Source organism: Corvus brachyrhynchos, unplaced genomic scaffold (assembly GCF_000691975.1).
Source record: "Corvus brachyrhynchos isolate BGI_N302 unplaced genomic scaffold, ASM69197v1 scaffold152, whole genome shotgun sequence".
In the NCBI taxonomy this organism is placed as follows: Eukaryota; Metazoa; Chordata; class Aves; order Passeriformes; family Corvidae; genus Corvus; species Corvus brachyrhynchos.
This window is the reverse complement of record NW_008237447.1, coordinates 8,032,615-8,056,327: the sequence shown is the minus strand read 5'-3', so window position 1 is coordinate 8,056,327 and position 23,713 is coordinate 8,032,615. Positions and strand designations below refer to the sequence as shown.

At 38.4% G+C, this 23,713-nt stretch overlaps 1 protein-coding gene across 1 annotated transcript in view; it reads right to left on the bottom strand.

The window, feature by feature from the left end:
* USP25 (ubiquitin specific peptidase 25) overlaps positions 1 to 23,713 on the bottom strand; it is an 86,247-nt gene that overhangs the window by 21,745 nt on the left and 40,789 nt on the right. Inside the window, exons 6-16 of the mRNA XM_008631569.2 lie at positions 18,268 to 18,354; positions 13,512 to 13,649; positions 12,578 to 12,654; positions 11,800 to 11,873; positions 10,175 to 10,323; positions 7,841 to 7,968; positions 6,979 to 7,074; positions 6,513 to 6,674; positions 3,901 to 4,109; positions 3,611 to 3,681; positions 1 to 151 (exon numbers count right to left, since the gene is read on the bottom strand). The exon at positions 1 to 151 is cut by the window's left edge and continues 78 nt beyond it. Coding sequence (XP_008629791.1) covers positions 1 to 151; positions 3,611 to 3,681; positions 3,901 to 4,109; positions 6,513 to 6,674; positions 6,979 to 7,074; positions 7,841 to 7,968; positions 10,175 to 10,323; positions 11,800 to 11,873; positions 12,578 to 12,654; positions 13,512 to 13,649; positions 18,268 to 18,354 — 1,342 coding nt within the window. The remainder of the gene's footprint in view (positions 152 to 3,610; positions 3,682 to 3,900; positions 4,110 to 6,512; positions 6,675 to 6,978; positions 7,075 to 7,840; positions 7,969 to 10,174; positions 10,324 to 11,799; positions 11,874 to 12,577; positions 12,655 to 13,511; positions 13,650 to 18,267; positions 18,355 to 23,713) is intronic.

Genomic DNA, 23,713 nt, shown 5'->3' with positions numbered 1-23,713 from the left:
CTGGTTCCAACTCTTCCCAAGTTGACTTTGTCACAGAAATATCATTATATTTCATCCATCTGTTCTGGTGGTGGTCATAAATATATGCCCAGTAGTGTCCTGCATTCGCCTGACCCTCATGAACTAGCACAGCATGCAACCTATAAGGAACCTTAAAAAAACAAAACAGAAAATACAACAAATGTCAACAAACCCTCCTTAACAGCATTTAGTTCCTACTGTATGCCAGCAATAATTGCTACATGAAATAAAAGTAACTGAACTAAAGTTAATCAGGATCAAAACACAACACAGAAGAAAAACAAACAAGTAAAACTAGCAACTCACTAAACATAAGGGCTTGAAACTGTGTTACTTACCACTAATAGTTACATGAGATCTTAAAAATATTAGTCAGTGTAGAACATAAATTCTACTCTGCTGTCTTTACTGCCACGCATCATTTTTTCTAAATTGCTTAATATTCCTACCTTCATTGTATCTACCAAAAAACCCCTCAAATAAGTCAGCCTTGACTGCCTGTGATTTGCTTCAGTTCCAGCCTGGAAAACCTGTCAAAAAGTCTGGCAAGGCACATGCAAATTCAAGGTAATAAACTCAGTGTTTTCTGTGTGACAGTAAGAGAATTTATTGAAATTGATATCTGTGAGTTAAATACTTCAGTTACCCAAAACCAAAATTCCTACAGTAGAATAGGAACACAACTAGTATTTTAAATGTATCAGGAAAAGCATTGCTAAGTAAAGCATGGAAGACCTGAAGAGGTCCTCTCCTCCTCCTGAGGCAAAGGGTGATAGCAGTTTCCAGGATCAGTGTAAAAAGAATTCCAGGCTACATTTGTAAACCAACAAGTAAGAAGATTGGGAAACTTAGTTTCTGTCTAAGTAGCTGGAAATCTGAAGGAGAGAGAGAAGCAGAATGAATGAGTTCTTCCTTCCTTACAAGTCTTGAATGCATCTTACAGATTGCCTCATTTTAACCTGCTGGAATAGCACATGAAACATAAAAGGGAAAACTGAGCTTCCCTGCTATGCACAGTGTGCCTGAATGACAACAGCTCAGCTGGGATGAAAAATCCAAAACCAGCTTGTACTGGTGTCACAATCTGGACTGAAGATAAACAGTCTCTCTAACTCAAGGTGTACTCAGTACCTTTTGCAAGTACCATTTAAGTACTGCAACAATCATAAATACACACATAACTGTGACTTGAGAAACTCCCTGAAGTTATTTTTAACTTTATCATTCCCTTCCAGGCTATATGCAAGTGCTGGAGATTTTGCAACTCCCCTTGAACTGTAAAGCTGAGTGACTGCACAGCAGCTGGAATCAAACAGCCTGTCATTCCAGAGACCAAACTGTACTCTGAACCTCCCAAACACAAGAAGTATATACAGAAGAAATCCTGAAAAGTCCTTAAATCTGAATGCTCTGGGGATTTTAACATTGGTTATTAAATCAGTGTGAAAGTCTCCTTAAAATGGTTGCAAGCCTGTGTATATGCACAAAAAATGCATGCAGATCCTGATTTCAAAAAAAGGTGTCTCTTTAGACTTTGACAGAATAAAATTTTCTCACCCTAAAATCAGGCACTAAAAATCCCCATTGAATTTAAATTGTTTAACTTAAAACCATGCTAACTGGGTCAGCTTGAGGGTCCCCACCCTCTCCTCCAAGTCAGGAGAAGCAGCTGTCAGTCATCCTCGCCAAGCTTTCAGGAAGGTTCCCCACAGAGCTCTGTGACCAGGGTACAGGCGAGTTCAGTGCCAACAGGCATCTCCTGTGATAAACCATTACATCAACCGTAATCAACAGTACAAGGCAACACAAACACAGGTGGCATTAAACTTTGTAGTTTACACTCACACTCACTTTAACCAGGAATGGAGCTTCACCAACTCCATCACATGTAGCTACAGAACAGGTATGTCGAAGCTGCTATATTCAAGATGAACTCCCACAGAAAAAACAGTTGTGTCTCTTTCCCAGCAGGAAGTTCGCAGAAGGAAGGAAATAAAGAAGCAGCTGATGTTTCATTCAAGAGAATGAAACAGTAAAGATTTTGGGAATGTATTTCATATGACCACTTGACAAAGGTTTTATGGACTATTGTAGTCTCCTTAGAATCAAAAAGAACAAAAGGAGAAGACACAGAGCTTCTCAAACAGTTCATAAATATACTAGGAAGCATCCTGCAAATATTATAGGTTCATCTTAAAAATGTGTCTAATTTTATGCACCTAGAACTTGACTTGCAAGAGAAAAGCTTTCAATCCTGCAATTGTATTGTCCAGAGAGGAACATCAATACTGTGAAACTGCTCCCAGGGGATGCAGCAATACCTGGCTATCAATCACCCAGAGACAGAGACAGGCAGGGAAAAGCAGACAGCTGTGCGTACCTGCCTCCTTCCTATTGTGCCTAACCAGCCACAGGGACAAACCAGCTGAGCTGCAGAAGGGCAGCTTCCCTTCCAGCCTGTGATTTCAGATGGGTTCAGCACCTGCTAGTGTTTTACTAAGTAATCTCCTTCTTCTTTTGTAATGACAGCTGACTTGTATGTTTGCTATCCAGAGGTATTTCCTCCTGCAACACCTAAGCCAACACAGGTAGACTACTGGGATGCAAGTTACCAAATTAATTAATTTTGCTGTTAGATGACATGTAGCCTGTGGCCTTCTTGTTATAAAACAAGTATTAAGGAAAAAAAACTGCCTACCGGTAGCAAGCTTAAAGAAAGTCATCTAGGCAAATCTGCCTGAAATCCTTAACATCAGAGTTCAGCTGCCAGGAACTACTACAAGCCATGTACAAAATGAAAACATACCTCAAGGAAAACTGTAAGCTGAACAGATCTTACTTGGAATGAAAATAGTTCTTACTACTAACAGAAAGTAACAGAGGAAGTAATCCTTAACCTTAAAACCTGTCAGAGTGAGAGAACATGAGTATACGAACATAAGAAACAGCAGAGGAGCCACAACTCCACAGTAAAACATTCTAAAAGCACTGTTCAGATTACACAGAAGGAGAATTTGATAAAAGACAGCTTAGACTAATAATCAGGGTTGTGACTGATACCAAACCCAGACAGTTTAAAACAGCAACAAAAAGCCAAGCCAACAACAACAAAACCACTCACTGGAATTAACTACAAATCCCAATCAGGAACCTTGAATTTCCACATATTAGCATGGAAGTTGCAATACACAGTGGCAGTAAGCAGCAAAGTAAGTAGTACTTTCCTGTGTCTAATGCTTCAACACCTTAAAGCCATAAGGTTACTGAGCAATATGGACAAATCAGGGCAAGAAAATTTTGTTGTGCAAAACTGCATTCAGGTGAAAAACGGGGATCAGAGATAGAACATATTTGGGCTTTTCATCACAGTTGCTTGAATTTAAGCTTGTCACCTGCAAAATATTGTAATGTCTTTCATCTGACTGCGCACAACTACAGGGCTTGCAAAACCCATTATGATTTTCCAATGAAATTTCCCAAAACACTAGATAATTGTTGTACACTTGCTCTGTTTTCAAGCATCTAAGAACTTCTAAAAAGTGACAAAAAGGACCTATTTTCAATTATCTCACATCAAAACTGTACTTACTTGGACCATTGTTTTGTCAGAGTACATCAATTCAATTGTCCGATGTATTCTAGATATACTTTCTTGTAAATCTGAAAGACAAAGAGAAGAAAGAACCTCTCTTCCACAAGGCTGTATAATTGCACATGGCTGCATCTCTATTTTCTCTCACAAAAAGCCAAACAGGGGTGGGTTTCACACGTGCTACGCCCGTCTACATGCCAAACGCTAAACTTTCCTGGATGAAAGATTTCCCCGCCTTGCACCAATCCTTTCCTGCAGCAAATGCATTCCCCAGTGTGTGGCATTACCTCTTGTGTCATTCTCTACTTCAGTCCTCCAGCGATGCAAGCAGCCCTCCAGGACAGACAGCTCCTCCTCCGTGATGTGCCTTGGTGCCGGATGCATGGGCAGGTCAGGTGGAATCCGTGATTGTGTGAATGGTTTATGTATTACTGATCTTTGTACAGGAGATGTGCTTGGGACATCTGAAGATGAGGGCCCCTGCTGTTCTATTGTGCTGCATTCATTCAAAATATGAAATACAAAAATTGAATCATCACATAGACAGACCAAAAGTTTTACCATAAAAACAAGCTTTTAATCTGAAAATGGGCATTTTAAAGGTAACAATTTCCTACAGTGCAGTTCAGGACAGCTAACTACAATAGCAATATGGAATCAGTATGTAAATTCTGAAAGCTTTGTGGTATATTACATATTAGCACAACAACAGTTGGCTTTATTTGAAACACTACTGAACAATTTCAAATCACGTCATACAAGTAAGTAACTGGTTTGAAACATTTACAGCTAAATGGCAGAGAGAGAAGTCACAGCAGTTTGTCTTATGGCCAACTGACCATAAAATCCAATAAGCACAAATTCTCAGTTTAATAACTTCTTAATGTGTCTTATGCCTAGCAGACATACTTTTTCTAATGTCCTACCTACAACTTAAGTTAGGTGAACAGCAATAATGAAGGGACCTCTGATATTTATGGCACACTGGATATGAGCTACCAACTGATCTAAATTCGTTCCAAACCACTCTAAGTCAAGGTGCAAAGCAGCCATCTTAGGAGAATTCTGCAAGAGCAGCAGGGTAATAAAAATGAGGACTTGTAACAAATTTTTTTCTTTCCATCAGCAAGATCACCTATATATAATTACACTGAAGAACAGGAATGTGAAGATCTTCCTTGCAAGCTACTGAACTTTTGTGTACAGCATCATAATGCAGCCTGAGGAACCTGGATTCTTCAGGAGTTTAGAAAGTTCTGAGAACTTTCAGAGCTGAAAATGTCACTCCATATACCATGTGTTTCTATGGATGTACAAAAAAGCCACAATACTTACATTTCTACAGAACAAACTTGCTATTTGAAGAAGTTTCAACAGTGTCTTACTTTTGATACTGCATTTCATGCAAGCAATGGTAACTTTTAAAAGTTTGTCTTCTCTTATCAATCATCATTATTTCTGCTGGCATTATATCAGTAAGACATTTGATATCTTTTTAAAGTCTTTTTAAATTCATGTACTTCACTTCTCTGAACAAAAAATTTAAACTTGACTGAGCCAGAAGACAGAACCCCACTGTCCAAATACAATATACAAAGCTATGTTATAAACTGTTATAAATTCCACTTATCCAAAGTTATACTCTATTACCATAGAATTATTTAGGTTGGAGAAAACTTCTAAGATGATCAAGTCCAACCGTTAACCCAGCACTGCCAAGTCCACCACTAAACCATGTCCCTCAGTGCCACATCTACATGTATTTTAAATCCCTACAGGGATGACTCCAACACTGCCCTGGGCAGCTTGTTCCAACCTTTGACAACCCTTTCTGTGAAAAAATGTTTCTTAGTATCCAATCTAAACCTCCTCTAGCACAACTTGAGGCCGATTCCTTGCGTCCTGTCACTTGTTACCTGGGAGAAGAGGCCAGCTCCCATCTGGCTATGACCTCCTATCAGGGAGTTGTAGAAAGTGATATAAGGTCTCCCCTGAGCTTCCTTTTCTCCAGGTTAAGTCCCCCCAGCTTCCTTGGCTGCTCCTCCTCAGATTTGTGCTCCAGACCCTTCCCCAGCTCCACTGCCCTTCTCTGCACATGCTCCAGTACCTCAATGTTCTTCTTGTAGTGAGGGGCCCAGAGTGGGACACAGGATTTGAAGTGTGACCTCAGCAGTGCCCAGCACAAGGGGGACAGTCGCTGCCCCACTATTGCTGATACAGGCCAGGTGCCATTGGCCCTCTTGGCCACCTGGGCACTGCTGGCTCATGTTCAGCTGCTGCTGACCAGCACCCCCAGGTCCTTTTCTGCTGGGCATCATCTGCAAACTGACTAAGCCTACACTCAATCCCCTATACCGAGTTACTAGCTTAAAGAGAGAGAAAAACAACATTATTGGACATTTATGGTTCTGGTACTTTAGCTACTCGGCTTTTAAGAAGTCAGATTATTAGGTTCCTGACAAACTTGGTAGAATATGTAAACTGCATGGCAGAAAAGAGCTTAGCTCCCAGGCAAGAAGTAAAGAGATGAACTGCACACCAGAAACTGTGACGCTATGCAGCACACACACTCTGCCCAATTCAGATTCTTAAACAATACACATTGGAATCAGTGACCTCACCAGATCTTCTGTCTATTTAGAATTGTAGATTGGGCTGTGCTTGAAAATGGTAATCTCCTTGTGAAGACATTTTTGTAAGTGCATGAGACAAACTCAGGTCATTAACATTTTTGTTTATTCAAGCCTGCCGTGCTGAAAGAAAAGAGCAGAAACTTTACCCCCCTTAGGAGACGCCTGGTTTTATTGATCTGGTGAACAAAGCAGCTGAACGTGCTCCCTCTCTCCCAGAGGCTGGTTTGCTCTGGCCTCTGCCCCAGGGAGCAGAAGGCAGCCCTTACCTGGGGGGGATCTGTGGCGGCAGTGTGCCGCTGGCGGGGGCACTGGCACCCAGGTCATCCACAGGGGACGTGCACACCGGCTTGCTGGAGGCGAACTCCAGGGCATACTGCAGGACATCTACCAAGGGGAATCGTTTAGGACCAGAACCATAGCTTAAATATCTGTTAACCACAAAACGTATTAATGCCATGACTCACAGATATTAAAAAAAAAAGATTAAAAAGAAAAAAAATTCTTTGGTTTTTTTTTTTTTGGTTGACTGCAATTAATTAAAGCAAGCCTCTCCTAGCATGTTTCATGAATCAGAATTACAACACTTATACACAGCTTCCAAAGAAAGGAGAAAAGAAAAGAGATATAGAAAGGAAATCTCCAGTAAATAACTATACACAAGGGGTATAATTGCAAAGAGTTATTTTATGTAGCCCATAATACTATTTGCATTTACACAGTTATCTATAGTACCGTTCTAATCTCTGCTGTAAAACTGTGAGGTACTCTTTGAGTCTCTTGATTTCATCTCGTTTAATTCTTGTTATTTCTCTGTTTTTGTGCATATACCTGTAAAACATGAAATTTAGAAAGTAGTATCAGCCCACAGTATCCCAACAGTGAAACTGAGGTCTGTCCCCATCAACCACACTGCATAGTGCTAATAAAAGCTCACACCCTCTAGAACCTACAACATACCTCAGCACTAAAACAGAACTGAGAAGAAAATAAGCCTTCCCTTCCACAACTTTCAGAAGATGCTTTTTCCCCAGTGTCAAAATCTCTGTTCATATCATGGATGACAAACATGTAATAGAAAGCTACTATTAGAGAAAGTCTAAATTAAGTGGTTTAAGTAGCAACCACAGAGCAACACTCTTGTTTCATTGTTTAGGTTCACAAACAACATTCAGCAGCTAACTGAAAGCCATCCTGATATTTCTGCTCTACAGAGAAACTGCATCCACTCATGCTGAAAATTGACTGCATGTTTGAAGAGTATCTGGAACACCACGAAACACCCAACTTGTCACCCTCTTTCCCAAATGGACCCATAAACAGTGTGATTTTTCAAAGTATTTTGCCTGTGTACACAAGTAGCTAGCAATAAATCAAAGTGGAAACAGGTTTTTGACACAAAGGAGCAGTATGTCTTAAATTGTTATCTATGTGTATTTTCTGAAACAGATGAAACCCATGAAAACTCTAACTTGTATAAATAGAACATAAATTTACTGTGATTTAAGTGAGCATGAAAAACATAATCAACTTTAACAAACTCACAAGATTTATTTCATGTTCATACTAAGATTTCATTGATAATATCATACCATACCTGTCTAGATACAAAATTGGAGGAAATTCTAATTTGTTGTGTATCTTCTCTGGTCTCCCCAAAGCCTGATTAAACTCAAATCTTGATAGCTCAAAAGTTAAGACAGGAGGAAGCTCTGTGAACCAATGCTGGATAAAAAAAAAAAAAAAAAAACACAAAAAAACAAAAAACAGAAACCCCTAACATTAATGCCTTCCAATAGCAGAAATTCAGTAATAATGGTACAATACCTGCACTCTGACACAGCTGTGAGAGAAATTGGTTTTAGAAGGTGGGTCAACATAAAATTTCTGAAGTTCCCATCTTCTCCCTTAACTGTAAACACAGACCATTTGTTGCCCATGGTGCATCAAAGCTTTGCTGTGTTCCAGCAGAGGAAGCAGAAAGGCTTGTTCCACTCACATTTATCTCACTCATACAAAAGTCAGCTCATGCATGAACCTACCTGCCTTGCCAACTGTTCTGTTCTCTTCACTCCTCAGTGACATGAAAGGGTTGTTTTCACTGCTAGCAAGTGCTCTTCCTGCTACAGTTCTCCCAGACTCAACTTCCTGATCCTTTCATTCACCTGGTATCATTTAAAGTTTCTAATGACCCCCTCTGAAACAGGATCAGCAAGTGTTTGACATTTCCTCCATATTAACAGCTTGACGTTTCTGCTCATGTCTCTAATCACTGCCATCATCATCTCATCCCATTTGACTTTGACTACTCAGTAGAGGTCTATCCACATGAGACTTCATTTCTTTTTTTACATACATTGCTTCTCAACTACAATACAAATCCAGTTCCAGTACTGGAGATCTTTTTTTTCCTCTCCATTGTCAAATGTAACAACCACAGTCTACCCATTTAATAACCTATGGGTATCTGACCATCACCTGAAGTTTCTCTGATTGCTGCAGACACCACTGGCACATATTTGTCATCAATGCCATAGTCCAGACGTGGCATTTGACTCAGGGCTCACTTCAAGTTCTCCTATCCAGCCAAATATCTTGAATAGTCTTTTCATACAATACCTGGCAAACAGCCTTTTTTTCATGTGCTCATGGCTAAAATCGTCTTGAAGCATGATTTAAATTCCTCAGGACAGGGAATGTCTCCCTTTTCTGTTTCTCCATTAGCTCACTTACTGACACCCTGCTCTGTGACTGAGGCTTTTAGACATCATGATAACAGTAACAACAACAACAACAATAATAATAATAAAAGTGAACAAGCTAAATAACCCATTAGAGGCAATGGTGGGAATAAGGAGAAGAAATGCAACACTACTTTGAAGATCAGTTAAGGGAGACCCTGTTAAAGCTACAATAAATTCAGAGTTCTTTAGTACTTCCAAACCTTCCAATGCATTGTAACATCTTTCAGACATTGTATTTAAATGTAACGACTAAAAGAAGCAATATTATTATGGATTATTTCAGGGAAACATAACCAATTTACTTTTCCATGGTAATAATGCAGCAATGTTCTTCTAGAATAGGACTTAATACATTACTGTTCTTGGTTTTCCACCACTGCCAGTCTGTTGTATGACTTCTATTTCCATATGCTAAGAAGCCAAGCCAACAATTTCACAGAACTCAAAGCTTAATAGTATAAGACCTGTACATCACTATCCTGCTGTTTCCCACCTTCCCAGCATTACAAGTTAAAAAAGCCTCAAAACCAAACCAAAAACACCAAAACACCCAAGTCTGACATTTCTAGTCAAGCATTTATAACATAACTGACATTTTATGCAAGAATACACACAGGTTTTAACTGTAACTTCGTAAGATGAACAACTGGGCTCTTGTAGCAGGTACATACAAGGTTTCACCTAGCATGAAGAAACTAAACTTGGGATTGTACCAAGAAATTTATGAGATTTTGTTTTCTTCAAATTATATTTCAGGAAATATGCTCATTGTAAAAGGGATGGTATAAAACATTTGTTGTAAAACACAAAATTGGCACCAGAACTTCAGACTGGAGGATGATTTCAGTGTGCGTCACTAGGCTTCACAGTTAAACCCTGTGTGTACTATGATACGATTAAAGGAAGCAAAACTTCATTACTGCAAGAGATTGACATCAAGGAAGAAATTATACCTGAACTTTTTACGCAAGTAGGAAAAAACCTCCTACAATTTCCAATCTTTAAAATAACTGTGATGAAACATGAACAGCTGGGTAAAGAGAAACAGCTCAGCCTTTACAGGCAGTAACGATTCCCACATAGACAGCAGGTGCCATGAACCATAAAAACCAGACAAGAAACCCAAAGAAAAATAAAGGGCACTACAACAAGATACTAAGAGAAGTCCACAGAAGCACTTAACTCACCTCCTGGCCAGACTTTGCAGAGTTTTCTGAATGGAGAGATTCAATTTCCCCTTCAATCATTGCAGCTTCTAGGCACTCATGCAGATCTTTAAAGCCATTAACCTGCAGTGGATACTGGCCAAACATTTCTGTGTTTTCAAATTTTTTACCTTCACATGAAAAATTAAACAGATAATGTTTTAGAAACAAACATTTACTTGAAAGAAACCCTATCTAACCTCAGTCAATTGACCTAGTCTACTGAACAATACACACACACTTTCTTATCGAACAATTTAATTATATGGCCAAAGACAATTTATGCAAAAATGTTGCTCAAACAATATTGAAAATTACTGTATTTTCCTCTTCAGCCCATTTTTTGTATTGTTTTAGCATCTTCTGGTAATAAGCAAACTCAAAATTACTTTGGAGCACGGACATATGGGAAGTTTCACACATATAAATCAAAGTTCTCCTCCTGCAGATAGGAGCTTAATAATACAAACGTATGTTGTATCAGCGAAGTCAGTAGAATTGCTGGTATGAAAGAGACCTTTGTATAAGTGCATTTTGCAGAAATAAACCACAAAAGAAAACATTCATGATTTCTGTCCTGAAAACAAGATTATAATTCGGTAACACTGTATAAAGATGTAAGAGCAAACATGAGGAGAAATATGGGGGACAAGTGATTTCAACCTAGGATTTCAATTTCTTTCAACCCAAAGTCAGTAACAAGTCTTGCATCTCCTAGTTTTTCATTTACTTGATTTTTATATATCTCCTCTGTTAAAATGAGAATGTAAGGGATGAAAGTAGCTAAACGTAAAGGAGCGAGAATGCTAGCTCCTAGCAAGAAATCTGCCAAATGGTTCTAAAATCTGACAACAGCTCATTAGAAACATGTTCAAGGTCACAGAATAACCTGGAAGCCACTTAAAAGACTATACCTGCTTCATTCAAATGTAAAAGTCATTCACTTGGATGGAGGGCAGAATCACCAACATTAAAATGACTCAAAAGTATTTTCATAGCCTCTTGGAAATAGAGAACAGTACAGTTCTGCAGATCTACTAACTACATACAGATAAGATAAAGGCAAGCTTGTTGTACGGTCTCTTCCTCCTTAGTGCTCTCTCTGACACTGCCCTTGAGCAGGTTTCCACTGACTGGTTTTCCAAAAGACTGGTGAGTTTTCCATACAAGAAATTGTGCAGAAGGAAATACAGTAATGACGTTTTAAATTGCATTAAATGAATCAGAGAGAGCATGAGAGAACAGCTCAGTGAAATACAGTATCTTGCCTTCTGTACACCATCAGTAAGCGGTAACACTGCCTTCATAATTTCTTCCAAGCATTTTCCCCTCAGCATTTCACCCCAACTTCTGTTTTCATAACCTTCAGGAGCTGAGTGTATGTTCTCAGTGCAGCAGTCTTCGTGGATCCCTGCAGCTCGCTGCATTTCTCTTCAGTCTCATACTTGACAAACCGTATTTGTCACAGACAGATGTATGTCTGTGTGTTCTCCACATCTGCTTCTGCAGAAGTAGCTAAAATCCTACAACTGCATCAGTCACTTGTGTGCTTGGACAAGCACTGAACAGACATGACCAGAGAAGTCCAAGTAAATTCTGATGCATACCTTCAAGTACACCTACGGCTAGAAATCGCCCATAAAACAACTCCACCATTGGATTCTTTGGTTTCTCTCCATCCCTAAAAAACAGGAACTATGTTAGTGCACAAAAAAAATAAAATCAAAGTCAAAGCTACAACCTTTGATTTATAAAACTATGAACAGACTATTCTGAACTCATTATAGAAATGTTGCCCATTTCAGTGTTAATTTATTTTTGTACTTTCCTCTAATAACAATGATTCAGTTATTTGCAGGGAGAAGTATATTCTGAAAACTAATATTCAGAAGTGTTTCATTCTAGGACAATCTGTGCAAATCAGATTCAATTTGTGAGTGGTTAAACTGTACAAAACCCTTGTAAAAACTATTTCTTGCAACATCCTAGAAAAAATTATGTATTCAAAAGAGTTTCCAGATGCTCGTTAATACAAACTCCTGAGATGAGAAAGAGGAGGGAGGTTTTGAAGTATTTCAACTACAGGATCAAAAAGCAAAAAGGCATTCAAATTAAAAAAAGCCTAATTGATTATCTACAAAACATTTCTACTCTTTATATACTCTGGACTTCATTGAGCTAGATTGCTAACATGAAATAAGAGGGTGAAAAAAGACAACTCATGGAAAAAACCCGGAAGTATTGACATGTATGGAAAAAACACACTTGAACTAAAGCTACAGAGTCAAAATTTTTTCAGCCATACAGAGAAGTGCATTTTTGGTCATATGGTTTGCTTTTCCCTCATCCAAATGTTCAACATACAGAGCTAGAAAAAAATCTTACCTCTCTTCTTCAGCTTTAATTTGGAAGGCATCTTCTAGCCAATCTAATAATTTGTGTGTGAATTCACTAACGTCTTGCTGTTAAACATAAAGTGATCAGTTCACATATGTAACAGAACACAATGAAGTGTCACCTTACAAGACCTATTTAGCAGAAATCCCTTCCCCTCCAACAGCGTTCCAAAATCACACTATGTCTAAGACTATGCCATGATTGGTTTTTTATGAGTGGCTCTGGTGTTCCTCAGCAGTGACACTGTCCTGTGATCCTTGTTACTTGGGCTCAGCTTTCACACCATGCAAGTCCAAAGGCATCTCGTGAATCCCATTGTTCAAACCCTTTGGTATCTAACAAGTGGTGACTATTATTACTTCCATCGAGCACTAAATTCAGCGCGCTGTTGTAATTGAACACCTCAGCCACGTAACCTTATGTGGGAAAACAAAGTATCTGAAGAAACAAAATGTTTCTCAAAAAAAAAGCAGAATACGCACATTATGATTTGGGTAATCATCTTGAATATGAATATTTAAATCCTCCAAAACAACATCTAGACAAGCAACATAATAGGATTGTACTAGCCCTGGATGTACTGTTATATCAGAAGAGTATTTTTCTTTCAAAAACCCCCAGACTTAGAAGCTAAGCTACATCCTAAAGGCAAGAATGTTGAACTATTAGTTAATTTCTATGATAATAGGAAGAAAGTGCATTGAATAAAATAGCTCTGCTGTCTGGAATTTTTTTTTTAATCTTTCTAATAAAAGTAACTAGAAATCACATAATATTGTAGGAAAAGCACAAAGACTACGATAATCAGAAGGTGCTTTCCTGTGGACATTTTGAAATTCTGTTGCTCACTGTAAGTATTTCCTAATACAATAAGACCATATGAAAACATGCATAAACTTGATTAAAAATACATGGAAATTACCTGTTGGGAATCATTTGATTTAAAAGCATCTTTAAGAATTTCAACTGCTCTTGATGGATCAACATATTTTCGTTTTGAACCAACTAGAAGTGCAAACAGGTACCTCAATTCCCGCATGAAAGGCAGATTCCTATGTTCCTGTAGGTGAAGAATGAAAATATTGAACGAAGTGATAGCAGAAATCTACTGTACAGAAGCGTTACCCAATAAACTGAGTGTATAATGCCATAATAATATGCAAGGTTACTTGTAGTACTACCAATGTAGTGCAAGGTATGCCTTTTACTTGTCAGTTTTACAAAATAATGCAGTTCTCTGACAAGAAAATTACATTTCAGAAACTAAAAGCTCCCTGAAATCATATCTAGGTGATGCTGTTTTTCCTGAAATGGGCCTGAACTGACAACTGGACAAGAGGAGTTGCATTTAGGACAGAAATGTTTCTCTCAAGACTTACAAAGCCTTAAGTAATACATCACAGCAATATGCATTATTTTACTGAAATTAGTATTCCTCTATACCTCTAGCAGAATTTCATGTGAGCCTACACACTATTCAGCACCTTTTTTAAGCTTAATTTTTACTGAAGACTAGATTTCTAAGGTCTACATTAACCTTTATTTTTCTCTTGACACAAATAAAATAGCTTGCTCTCCTTTCTACCTAATTTGAAGTACACTTCATGTGACTATGGCATTCTTTTTCTGGTTTCCAGAAGAGAAGAAATACTTTCTGCCTGTATAATGAAAAACAAACAAACTGAAACACAAATGCCATAGATTTAATCACAGGTTACCAATGCTGTGGAGATCAGATATCTACTCCTGAGTAGATAGTTGGCAAATGCTTGTGAAATTAAACCCCATGTAATATCCACTTGTGTTTAGAACAAAGTATCATTCAAAGGCAGCACAGATGTCTGATGCTGGTCAAACTGGAATTGCTTGATGACAAACTATTTCACATGCTCATTGAACAGCAGACTTGTTTAGTCGCTCCTGTGTCAATCCAGTAGGCATAAAGCTTTTTGTATGTAAAATCGGGTTTATTTCAGCTTTAAAAACTGCACAGTGAGTCAACATGTTCCACATAATACCTAGAAAATACTTCTAGTCATGTAAATCTCTGAATTTAACTTGCTCTGCTAGTCCACCTTGCAATTATAAACACCTGCCAGCTATAAACACTGTTTGTTCACAGAAAAGGCTGAAGACTTCACATGCCACCCTAATTCAGCATTAAATCATCCTAATTTCAGAACAAAATCAGTCTCCCATTTAGACACTTAAAGCACTATGAAACAACAAAAGAAGAAAACGAATTGCAAAAGTTGTATTTTTCTTGCTGCTTTCATAAAGTAATCTAATAAAATGAACAGAATTTCAAATTTTAGGTAACATTTTATCAAGATGCTTCAATACTGGTGATAATACAATAATAATGTAAATTATTAGCCACAGAATACTCTAGATCTTACCTTATTTTTGTTAAATGTGAAGTACATAGGCATTATTATAATGTGCATAGTACATTACTGCATTACCCAAATTTACACCACTAATTTGGCTGAATTTTAGCCATACTTGTAGCCTTAGCTTGAACAACTGGCTACTAATGTCAGTAGGATTATTTGGAACAAGTATCTACAAAGGCTACCAAAGTTCTCTAAAACTAGGGAAATTCTTGCTGCTTTTTGAAAAAGCTCCATTTAATGCATTAGACATGATCCTTGACGAGAACAAACCCTAAAATCCTCAAAGTAAGGTGGGCCAGTTCCCAAGAAAAGGTATTGAGTTCCACAAAAAGACTTTCACATTAAAACAAAGAACTGATGAAGTGATCACAGCACAGCATACAGCTCTCACCTCTAAAGCATCCTGTACACCAACACAAAGGACCCCTAAAATCAGTTTTTAACTAAACACTGCATGGAAATCTCATAATCTAAGACCATTCTCTATTCTATCACCTATCCTGCCTACATAAATAATTTCTTAATACATGTTGGAACAACTTAGTATTATAAATGCTTATAAAGCAGTCCACATATTTAATACATAGCAAACATTCATTGCAGCCAATCAGTTCACCAGGAGAGTGAGATAATGATAAGATTATAGTAATACCAGAACAGGCAGAAGGATGTGCAAACCTGTAGGGCAGTAACCCCCTTCCTCTGGTTAAAAAATGTTTCCTGAAGATATCACTGAGGCCAAATATTTAGCTGGTCTCACTGTGTACAGCAAAAATGTGCGTACACACTGTTCATGTTCAAGAGCTAAGAGAACTGGGACAGCAAAGAAGCTGCAGTAACTACAGAGAACTGCATTTGTTTTACAGAAAGAAACCAAGGGAGAAAAATTATTTTCAAACTAAAAAGAGCAAGATCAAATTGGAGATTTTAAGTGTATGCCCAAATCCAGAAAATCAAAGACCAATTATCTGAGACAAATAGGGTGGGGCTGTTGTTTGTTTGAGGGTTTTTTGAAGTAAAAATTTATACCAATGACTTCTGGATTAAAAAGTTTACATGCCAAATTATTCATAGCATTTGGATTCAACATATTGATGGGAAAGAACAAACACCCTGCTCTGCAATATTCCCTGAAGTACAACCACATGCTTTAATGCTAAATCAAGAGATAGTCATGACCCCAGCATTAAACTCTAATTCCCACCAACTGGAAGAACAACAGGATGTAAACTCAAGTATTCAAAATCTGGGATTATTAAAACATGTCCCTTATTAGCAAGGAAATTTGATCCTGGAGAATGTCAGTCACATATGGTAGTTAATATTAGAACAAAAATAAAAACAAAACCAAAACTAAGGCAAAATGGTTTTAAAATAAGTAAGCAGTCAGAAGTAAATTCCAGGGCTTTACTGTTTGTTTTTTTTTTTTTTTATTGTCAACAGGTAACTTATATTACAACTTTTAATCAATCTGCCTCTAATTGCCTTCACTTATAAAGATATAAAGGCACCATATTTGGGGGCATGCATGGTTATGTCTTCTATCTAAATTCCAACTAGTGAAGTGATCCCTTATCCTAATTGTTTTTCAGCTGTAGATAAGACAGCTGAGTACACCAAGTAATAACGTTACTTCATTCTGGAATGAAAGGAGAGGACACAAACTACTGCCAGAGATTCTTTCCAGAAAGCCTGCAGAAAGCAAGGTTTCTGCACAAATCCACGCACTTGCCTGGAGTCACACCATTTCACACAAACTTATTATTATCATTGTCTGTCATGGTCAGAATTTCTAATATATGGCACTTTGGAACTGCTAAAGGCATTTGGCTGCAAGTGTCAATGCTTGGGCTGGATGTTTTTGTAAACAACAGCTTCTTATTAGCTATTTCACACCACCTTTTAGATGCCAATTGCTTTTTACATGCTGAAAAATGAACACAATTTCTGAGTACTGAAGGATATTACTAAAAAATTATATGATGAAAAATTAAATAGTGGGCAGCAAGTCAATCTAAAAATAAAAATATTTTAGTACAACTCTTTGGTAAAGCATGACTTTCTTATTATAATACACTGCCCCATCCCCACCTTGTGTTGGGAACACTACCCATGTTTTATTTTCACACCAATCTCATGACCTAGTGCAAATATGCTTTCCTACCAAAATAAGTGACTTCTTGCACTTTGAATGTGGTAGAGAAAGAAGGGGGCAAGGTAGGGGAGAAATTATCCAGTCCTGACTGAACATTCAACTTGCCTTTTATGGTACGTGCCCAGAGGTTTAGAAAATGGACACTGTCTTCCCTTTGTCTGTTTTCTTTTGCTTCTCTAATTACAGCTCTTACTTTTGCTAGTGAACATTCCAGACAAGCCTGAAGGGACAAGCAACTAAGAACAGGCTAACAACACACTCCCTTCTTTAAATCTGACAAGAAAGGGGAAACAAAAGTCTAATTTACTGTGAGGGTGGTGAGGCACTGGAACAGGTTGCCCAAAGAAGCTGTGGATGTCCCATCCCTGGGAGTGCTCAAGGCCAGTTTGGATGGAGCTCTGAGCAACCTGGTCTAGTGGAAGGTGCCCCTGTCCAGGGCACAGGGGTTGGAACTAATTCATCTTTAAGTTTCCTTTCAACCTAAACCATTCCATGATTCTAATTCCTTGATATGCAAAAATTCATTGCTCCATAAGTTCTTGCTAAAAATCAGGCTACCAAGTGTCTTCACATTTCATACAGCCACTTCCTTTTCCCATTTCTTCCTTTCCATTTCTTAGCATAGAAACCAAGGGGCCCCATTATATCTCTCCTCAAAGGATGCCCATGAAGGCAGAAATACTGGTCTGTTTCGTCCCTCACTCCATGACCATTCCCCCTTGCCAGTCTGAAGTCACAAGAATCCTAAGCCAAGGCCATCCCCTCCCCAATCCTATATGAGTACCAGGATAAAGATCAGAAAATTTATGCTTATAATCACCTCCTGAAAAAGCCAGAAGAGACAAGCTAATAACCAAAAGCTCAATCTCAGATCATGAGTGGGAGGGAACTGGAATAAAATAAATTTGTTAAGACAAGCTATACACATGAGAAATGTTCTACCTCTCTCAGCACCTTGCCCCATACTCTGCTGCGAGGCTGATGCCATTTATCTAAGGAAGCTCAGAGAACTGTTAAATGGCACCTCTAAAACCCACGATGACTTGAGCTAGAGAACAGTGCAAAATTCAAGTACAAGACAGAAATGCCCTCATAAGCCACAAGGGGAAGTTGGCTTCTTGTTTTACCTTTTGGTTTCGGGGCAAATCTTGAGCATTTGCAGGAGGATTGAAATTCAAAACTAGTCTTCGAAACTCCAGTAGGTTAAATAATGACTGAAAAGAAAAAATTAAGAAAATCTTTAAGCTCTTCTACAAACAATAAAAAACTCATCCAAATAAGCCTTAGCAAAACAAATGGAGTGTTAAACATATGCAATGTTAAGTTTTATTTCAGAAGGAAGATTATTGCTAAACATATTTTCATCAGAAGACAATTATTTTTGCCAAGAAAACAGTGTAATAAAATATCTCTGCACTTAATCACATAAAAGGAACAATACTTTACATGATAGGCAAATTACGTTTTACAACAAGAATTTTATTAATTGTGTAACTGTCAGTTTTCAAAATTGACATGAAATACTGTTTAGCCATCTAAAATTCATCTTGTAGGCCCTCTATCATCTACTCCTCAGTGCACAGAGAGTACCTCTCTGCATATGCAACTTAATTCCACTTGCAATTAGCTGGACATTTTGCATTCCGTTCTCCCCTCCCATTCCGATATAATCTGAGGGATGCACATTAGAGTAAGGAAATTGGGTTATACAGCTTTGCAGGTAAGGCACTGATAACATTCCCATTTTATGGACACATGAAAAGACAGGTGTCTGTCTGTCTGTCTAGGACATGAAAACAGGTGTCTGCAGGCATACCCACAAAGAACTCCACAGTGTAACACAGAGCCTGGAGCCAAGAATAAAAGAGCAAGATGACTCTGGGTTGCAAAAAACAGAAGTCCAAAGCATTGGCTGAGAACTGGAGGCCTCAGCACCTATGGAACTGCATCACTGCTTTTCTATACAGGCAAAAAGCATCTTAACTAAAATCGCTTCATTACAGAAGAGCATTTTGATGAAGACAGGGTAGCAGGAAAGGTTGGAAGTAACTTAAACATGCTCATCAGAGAAGCACAGGAAAGATTTGCCTTCCTATTTGTACCTTCTTGGGTTTACAATCTATGATTAACTCTCCTCCCACTCCATCACATATCTTAACTATTTGTTTTGGAAAGGCAGAGTTTGCTTACCCCAGCAATAGACTTTGATCCCAGAACTTGTCCTACCCATGTAAAGACTTAAGTCACAGATCACAACAGGTTTAATAGGTTTTCAACACCACACTGCCAAGTGAGTGAAACCCATATTGTGAAGAGGCTCTGCACTTATGCCAGTAATTTAGAACATACTGATAGGAAAAAAAAAGGTTATGAAAAATTGTCATGTTCCTGACTCTCTTTGTGAAAGATCCTGTACGGAGCCTAACCTTTTCCCATACCCCACAGCATATGGCACCCCCAACAAAACGAAGAGGCTACTGTTGTCACACTTCTTTTTAGATTTAAAAAGTAACAAAAACATCAGTTGAAAAAAGACCTTTCTGACCTTGCTGAATCAAGGCAGACAACTGAGTAGTCCAACTTTTCTCCTGTTTTGCTGTTCAAAATACATGTTCCCCTTTTATCCATCCTTGCAGAGAAGGAAGATTAAAACAGAGTTCTTTGTTTACTTACTCAAAGCATAGAAAATGTTAATATTTAATTCAAGTGTCAGTCTAGAAGCTGATACTAATTGAAGTTATGTCTCATGATGTAACAGCATTCCACTGGTGGGCTCTTCATCAAGCAAAACATAGCAATGTTTTATGTACAAAATAAACCAGCTGCTGAAATATAATGTCCAAAGGCTGAATTCTCTCCATAACTAATCCAAGTGCCATCAAAGTGCCAAGCAGCTGAGCAGGCCAATTTCATAATACAAACACACAAATTATGTACAGAAAACTGTATTCAAGTTTAGCATTTTTGCCTGGCATTCAAACCAACAAGTTTTCTCACAAACATTCTGTTTCATTCAGAACTCTACTGATCATAACTCCATGCTTTCCAACTGACCTGCACAAACCTATCCGTGCAATCTGCTGAGTGTAATTAAGAGGATTGTCCAATTTTGTCTTTTCTTCTTCAGCCTTGTACTATTCAAAATTTCTTATGCAAGATGTTTAGTTATTAAACTTCTCTCCAGAGCAGGTTACACTGTGCATGGCTGTTTTGAGTTGCAGCAGAACCCTCACAGTTCATCTGCTGCCAACACCACTAATGCACACAGGACAGTGTCATGTCGTAGCTCTCCTATACCGAGCTAAATCAACTCAAGGAAGCTTCTACCTTCACTAAAAAAAAGATGAATTTCCCAGTGTAAGTGTAAACAAGTGCCTGAAACCAGCTATTTTTGTGCCTGAAGTACCTCAGTGAGGAACCTGTAGTTCTTCCTAAGGTAAGGAGACAAAAATGAGCTCACTTAAGCCCAGCAGAGACCTCCAAGGCCAACCACTCCAAAGCCCAGAAAGGGGTGAGGCAAAACAATTTCCAGTTTGCTGAACCAACTTCTGTCCAGGCTCCCTGCACCCAGAGTAAGTGGCCCATGAGGCAGAAGCTGCTCTTCAGCAGCCACCAAGAGACACAGCAGAGACTGTCTCTGGCCCAAGTGCCACTCACTGGCCCCAGCCTAAAGCTCCAAACACATTTGCTTTCCAAACACACTGCATGAAGTGGCACCTCACCTCTTACCCACTTGGCTTCAGCTGCACAAAGGTGTCAGGAGTCCCAGTGCAAGAAAACAGGCAGGATCCAAAAGGCAGATACTTCACATCTACCATACTTGATCAAATACCTTTACAATTTACTAAAGTATGCAAAACTTATACATGAAACAAAAACTCTCTACAAGGTGGGTTTGTGGGGTTTTTTTCCCCAGTGTATTTAAACCATTTAAAAGCTGTCATCTGGAAACTTGACCAAGTCAAGCTAAGTTATACCAATTCAAATCACTGTGAAAATCAACAGATTTTTGGAATACTGCCTTGTACTCTGTCAATTTTGGGGGGTGAACAAGACAGTAAAAATAAATGAGAATAAACAAGAACAGAAATCTAGTGTCAGTTTAAGGCATTCACACCAACAATGCTGAATGGCAACAGACATATTGTGCCTTTCCCCTGCTATCGGTGGTTATGATGTATTTTCAGTCATGCCAGAGAGAAGTAGGTAGAGTTGTAGCTCCTATACTTCTATACTAAAACATTCACTTTTCTGAGTAACGCTTACTTACATTGAGTCCAAACACAATTTCTGAATTTAAGTCACCTTGGCTTCCCTTAAAACACTCTGCTTATCCCTTTCTCCCCCTAGGATTATCAAACGTAAGGACCTTGGCAAAATTTAGGTTGACTGCGTGAAGGGTTAAGTCTTAACATTCAAGAACTGTGATGCTGCATTAATGCTGCAAGAATAGAAATTAGTCAGCATATTACATTATAAATGCCTGGCATGCAACACAGGTCATTAAAAGCCACCAGCAGAGTCCTAAATTAATAAAGTTACTGACATCAATAACACTTAGAGAGTAGGAAAACACAACTTCTGAGTCTAGATAAAAGATGAGCCAACAAGCTGCTGCAGAAAGCTTCAGACAGGTTCTCTGATGGATTCTTGCAAGTTTGTAAGCATCAGGCACTAAAACCAGCTGTTTCACTAACAGATTGTTGAAAACATTTGGTTCTCTTTGGCTACAAATTTTGTATTCATTTCCAGCACTGAGAACAAAAAACAAGAAAAAGGCAAAAAATTGTCCACAAGAACTGTGCATTATTAATATGCATCACCTCTATACAAGTTTGTGTGAAATACGAAGTTCAGAATACCACAAACACAGACAGCTTCCCACTGAATTTGCAAAGGTTAAGCTTGGAAGGACAGAAGGAAGACAGAACAGAAGGAAAAAACCCAAAAAGCCTGAAAGAGCAACCCAAAGAGCTTGAAAAGCAACTCTTGGTAAGGAAGGAGAAAAGCATGCATTCCTACAGAGCTTCTAAACAAATTCCTTTAGGTACTGGCATTTAGCTAAAACATGATCTTGCATAAGTTGAAAACTTAGATGTATTAGCACATCACAACACCCATTTGCCTCATTTAGTCATCTAGGGCCTTTCATGCATTTCCAATTTGACATTTATTTATTTCATTTTTTATTTAAAGCCACAAAGCCAAGACCATATCTACCTTCATCTTGTGTAACAAGCAGAGAGCAATCTTAAATAGTGAATACATTATTACTGTTCTAAAAATAAAATGCAAAAATAGAGCCCTATGTCATAAAGTATATTAATTGGAATAGTTTGCCTCTGCCAACGTGACAAATTAGATTTATGTTCTTACTTCATTTTATAAACAATTTTGGTGATTTAAGGTATATAGAGACAGTTTTAGTAGGGCAGATTGGCTATTATTAGAGTTAACATTTTATTCATGTTAATAACTCAAATCAAAGAAAAACACAGAGCTATGGAATATACGGTCCTATCTGCGTGCATTGCCATGTTTCCTCCAATAGAATAAAGCACTTGAAATTTACTAGTTACCAATATTTGAAGTGCTAAGGTTCAAAGTAAAAGTACTCCTAAGTACTGCACAAATTAGTGATTTAATACTCCTGCATGTCTCCAATTGAATATTAGTGTCCAAAGCTCCATATTGCAAAAACATGAGCAACTTCACTGACAGCTGAGTCCAGTTCTCACCAACGTGCAAGCCTTTTGGACTCTATATCACTGTATCTTGAGAGAATTGGGACTGTTCAGCCTGAAAAGAAGGCTTCAGGGTGACCAACTGTGGCCTTCCAATACCTTAAGTAAGCCTACAGGAAAGATGGACAGAGACTATCCTGGAGTGACAGGAAAAGAGAGAATGGATTCACACTCACAGAGTAGGTTTAGATCAGATATTAGGAAGAAACTCTTTACTGTGAAGAGGACAAGGCACTGGCACAGTGGAACACTGGAAGTGTTCAAGGCCAGGCTGGATGGGGCTCAGAGCAACCCGGTCTAGTGGAAGGTGTCCCTTCCCATGGCAGGCGGGAGGAAGCAGATAATCTTTAAGATCCCCTCTATCACCCAGGCCATTCTATGGTTCTAACTTGGGAGAATCACTTCTCTCTCCTCTTTAAGGCTTTCCACTTTTTCTATTTATTGAATTTTTTTTTTCTCCTTTTTGGTTCATATTCTTGAACCTACTTTCTCACAACAAAGTCCATAAAGTGGCTGCACCAGTTGCTCTGCTTGGCCCAATGTTCCCTTCTATCCTGCTCCTCCTTATAACTTACTCTAAATTACTCTGGGGTTGTCTCCCACTCCACATGTTCGTGTCTTATCCCTGTTAAGTCATAAATCCTGCTTCCAGAATAGAGACTAATGACAGGCATTAAGAAAATTAGGAAGTCACCCAAAACATAGTTTTGTGCTTCTTTATATACACTGAGGATTTGGCACAGTCCAAAGCTTCTCTCACATTCTTTAGAAAACTTCATGTGAGAAAGACAGAAAGGAAGTGAGGAAAGCAGCTTCAGCCTAGGACTTG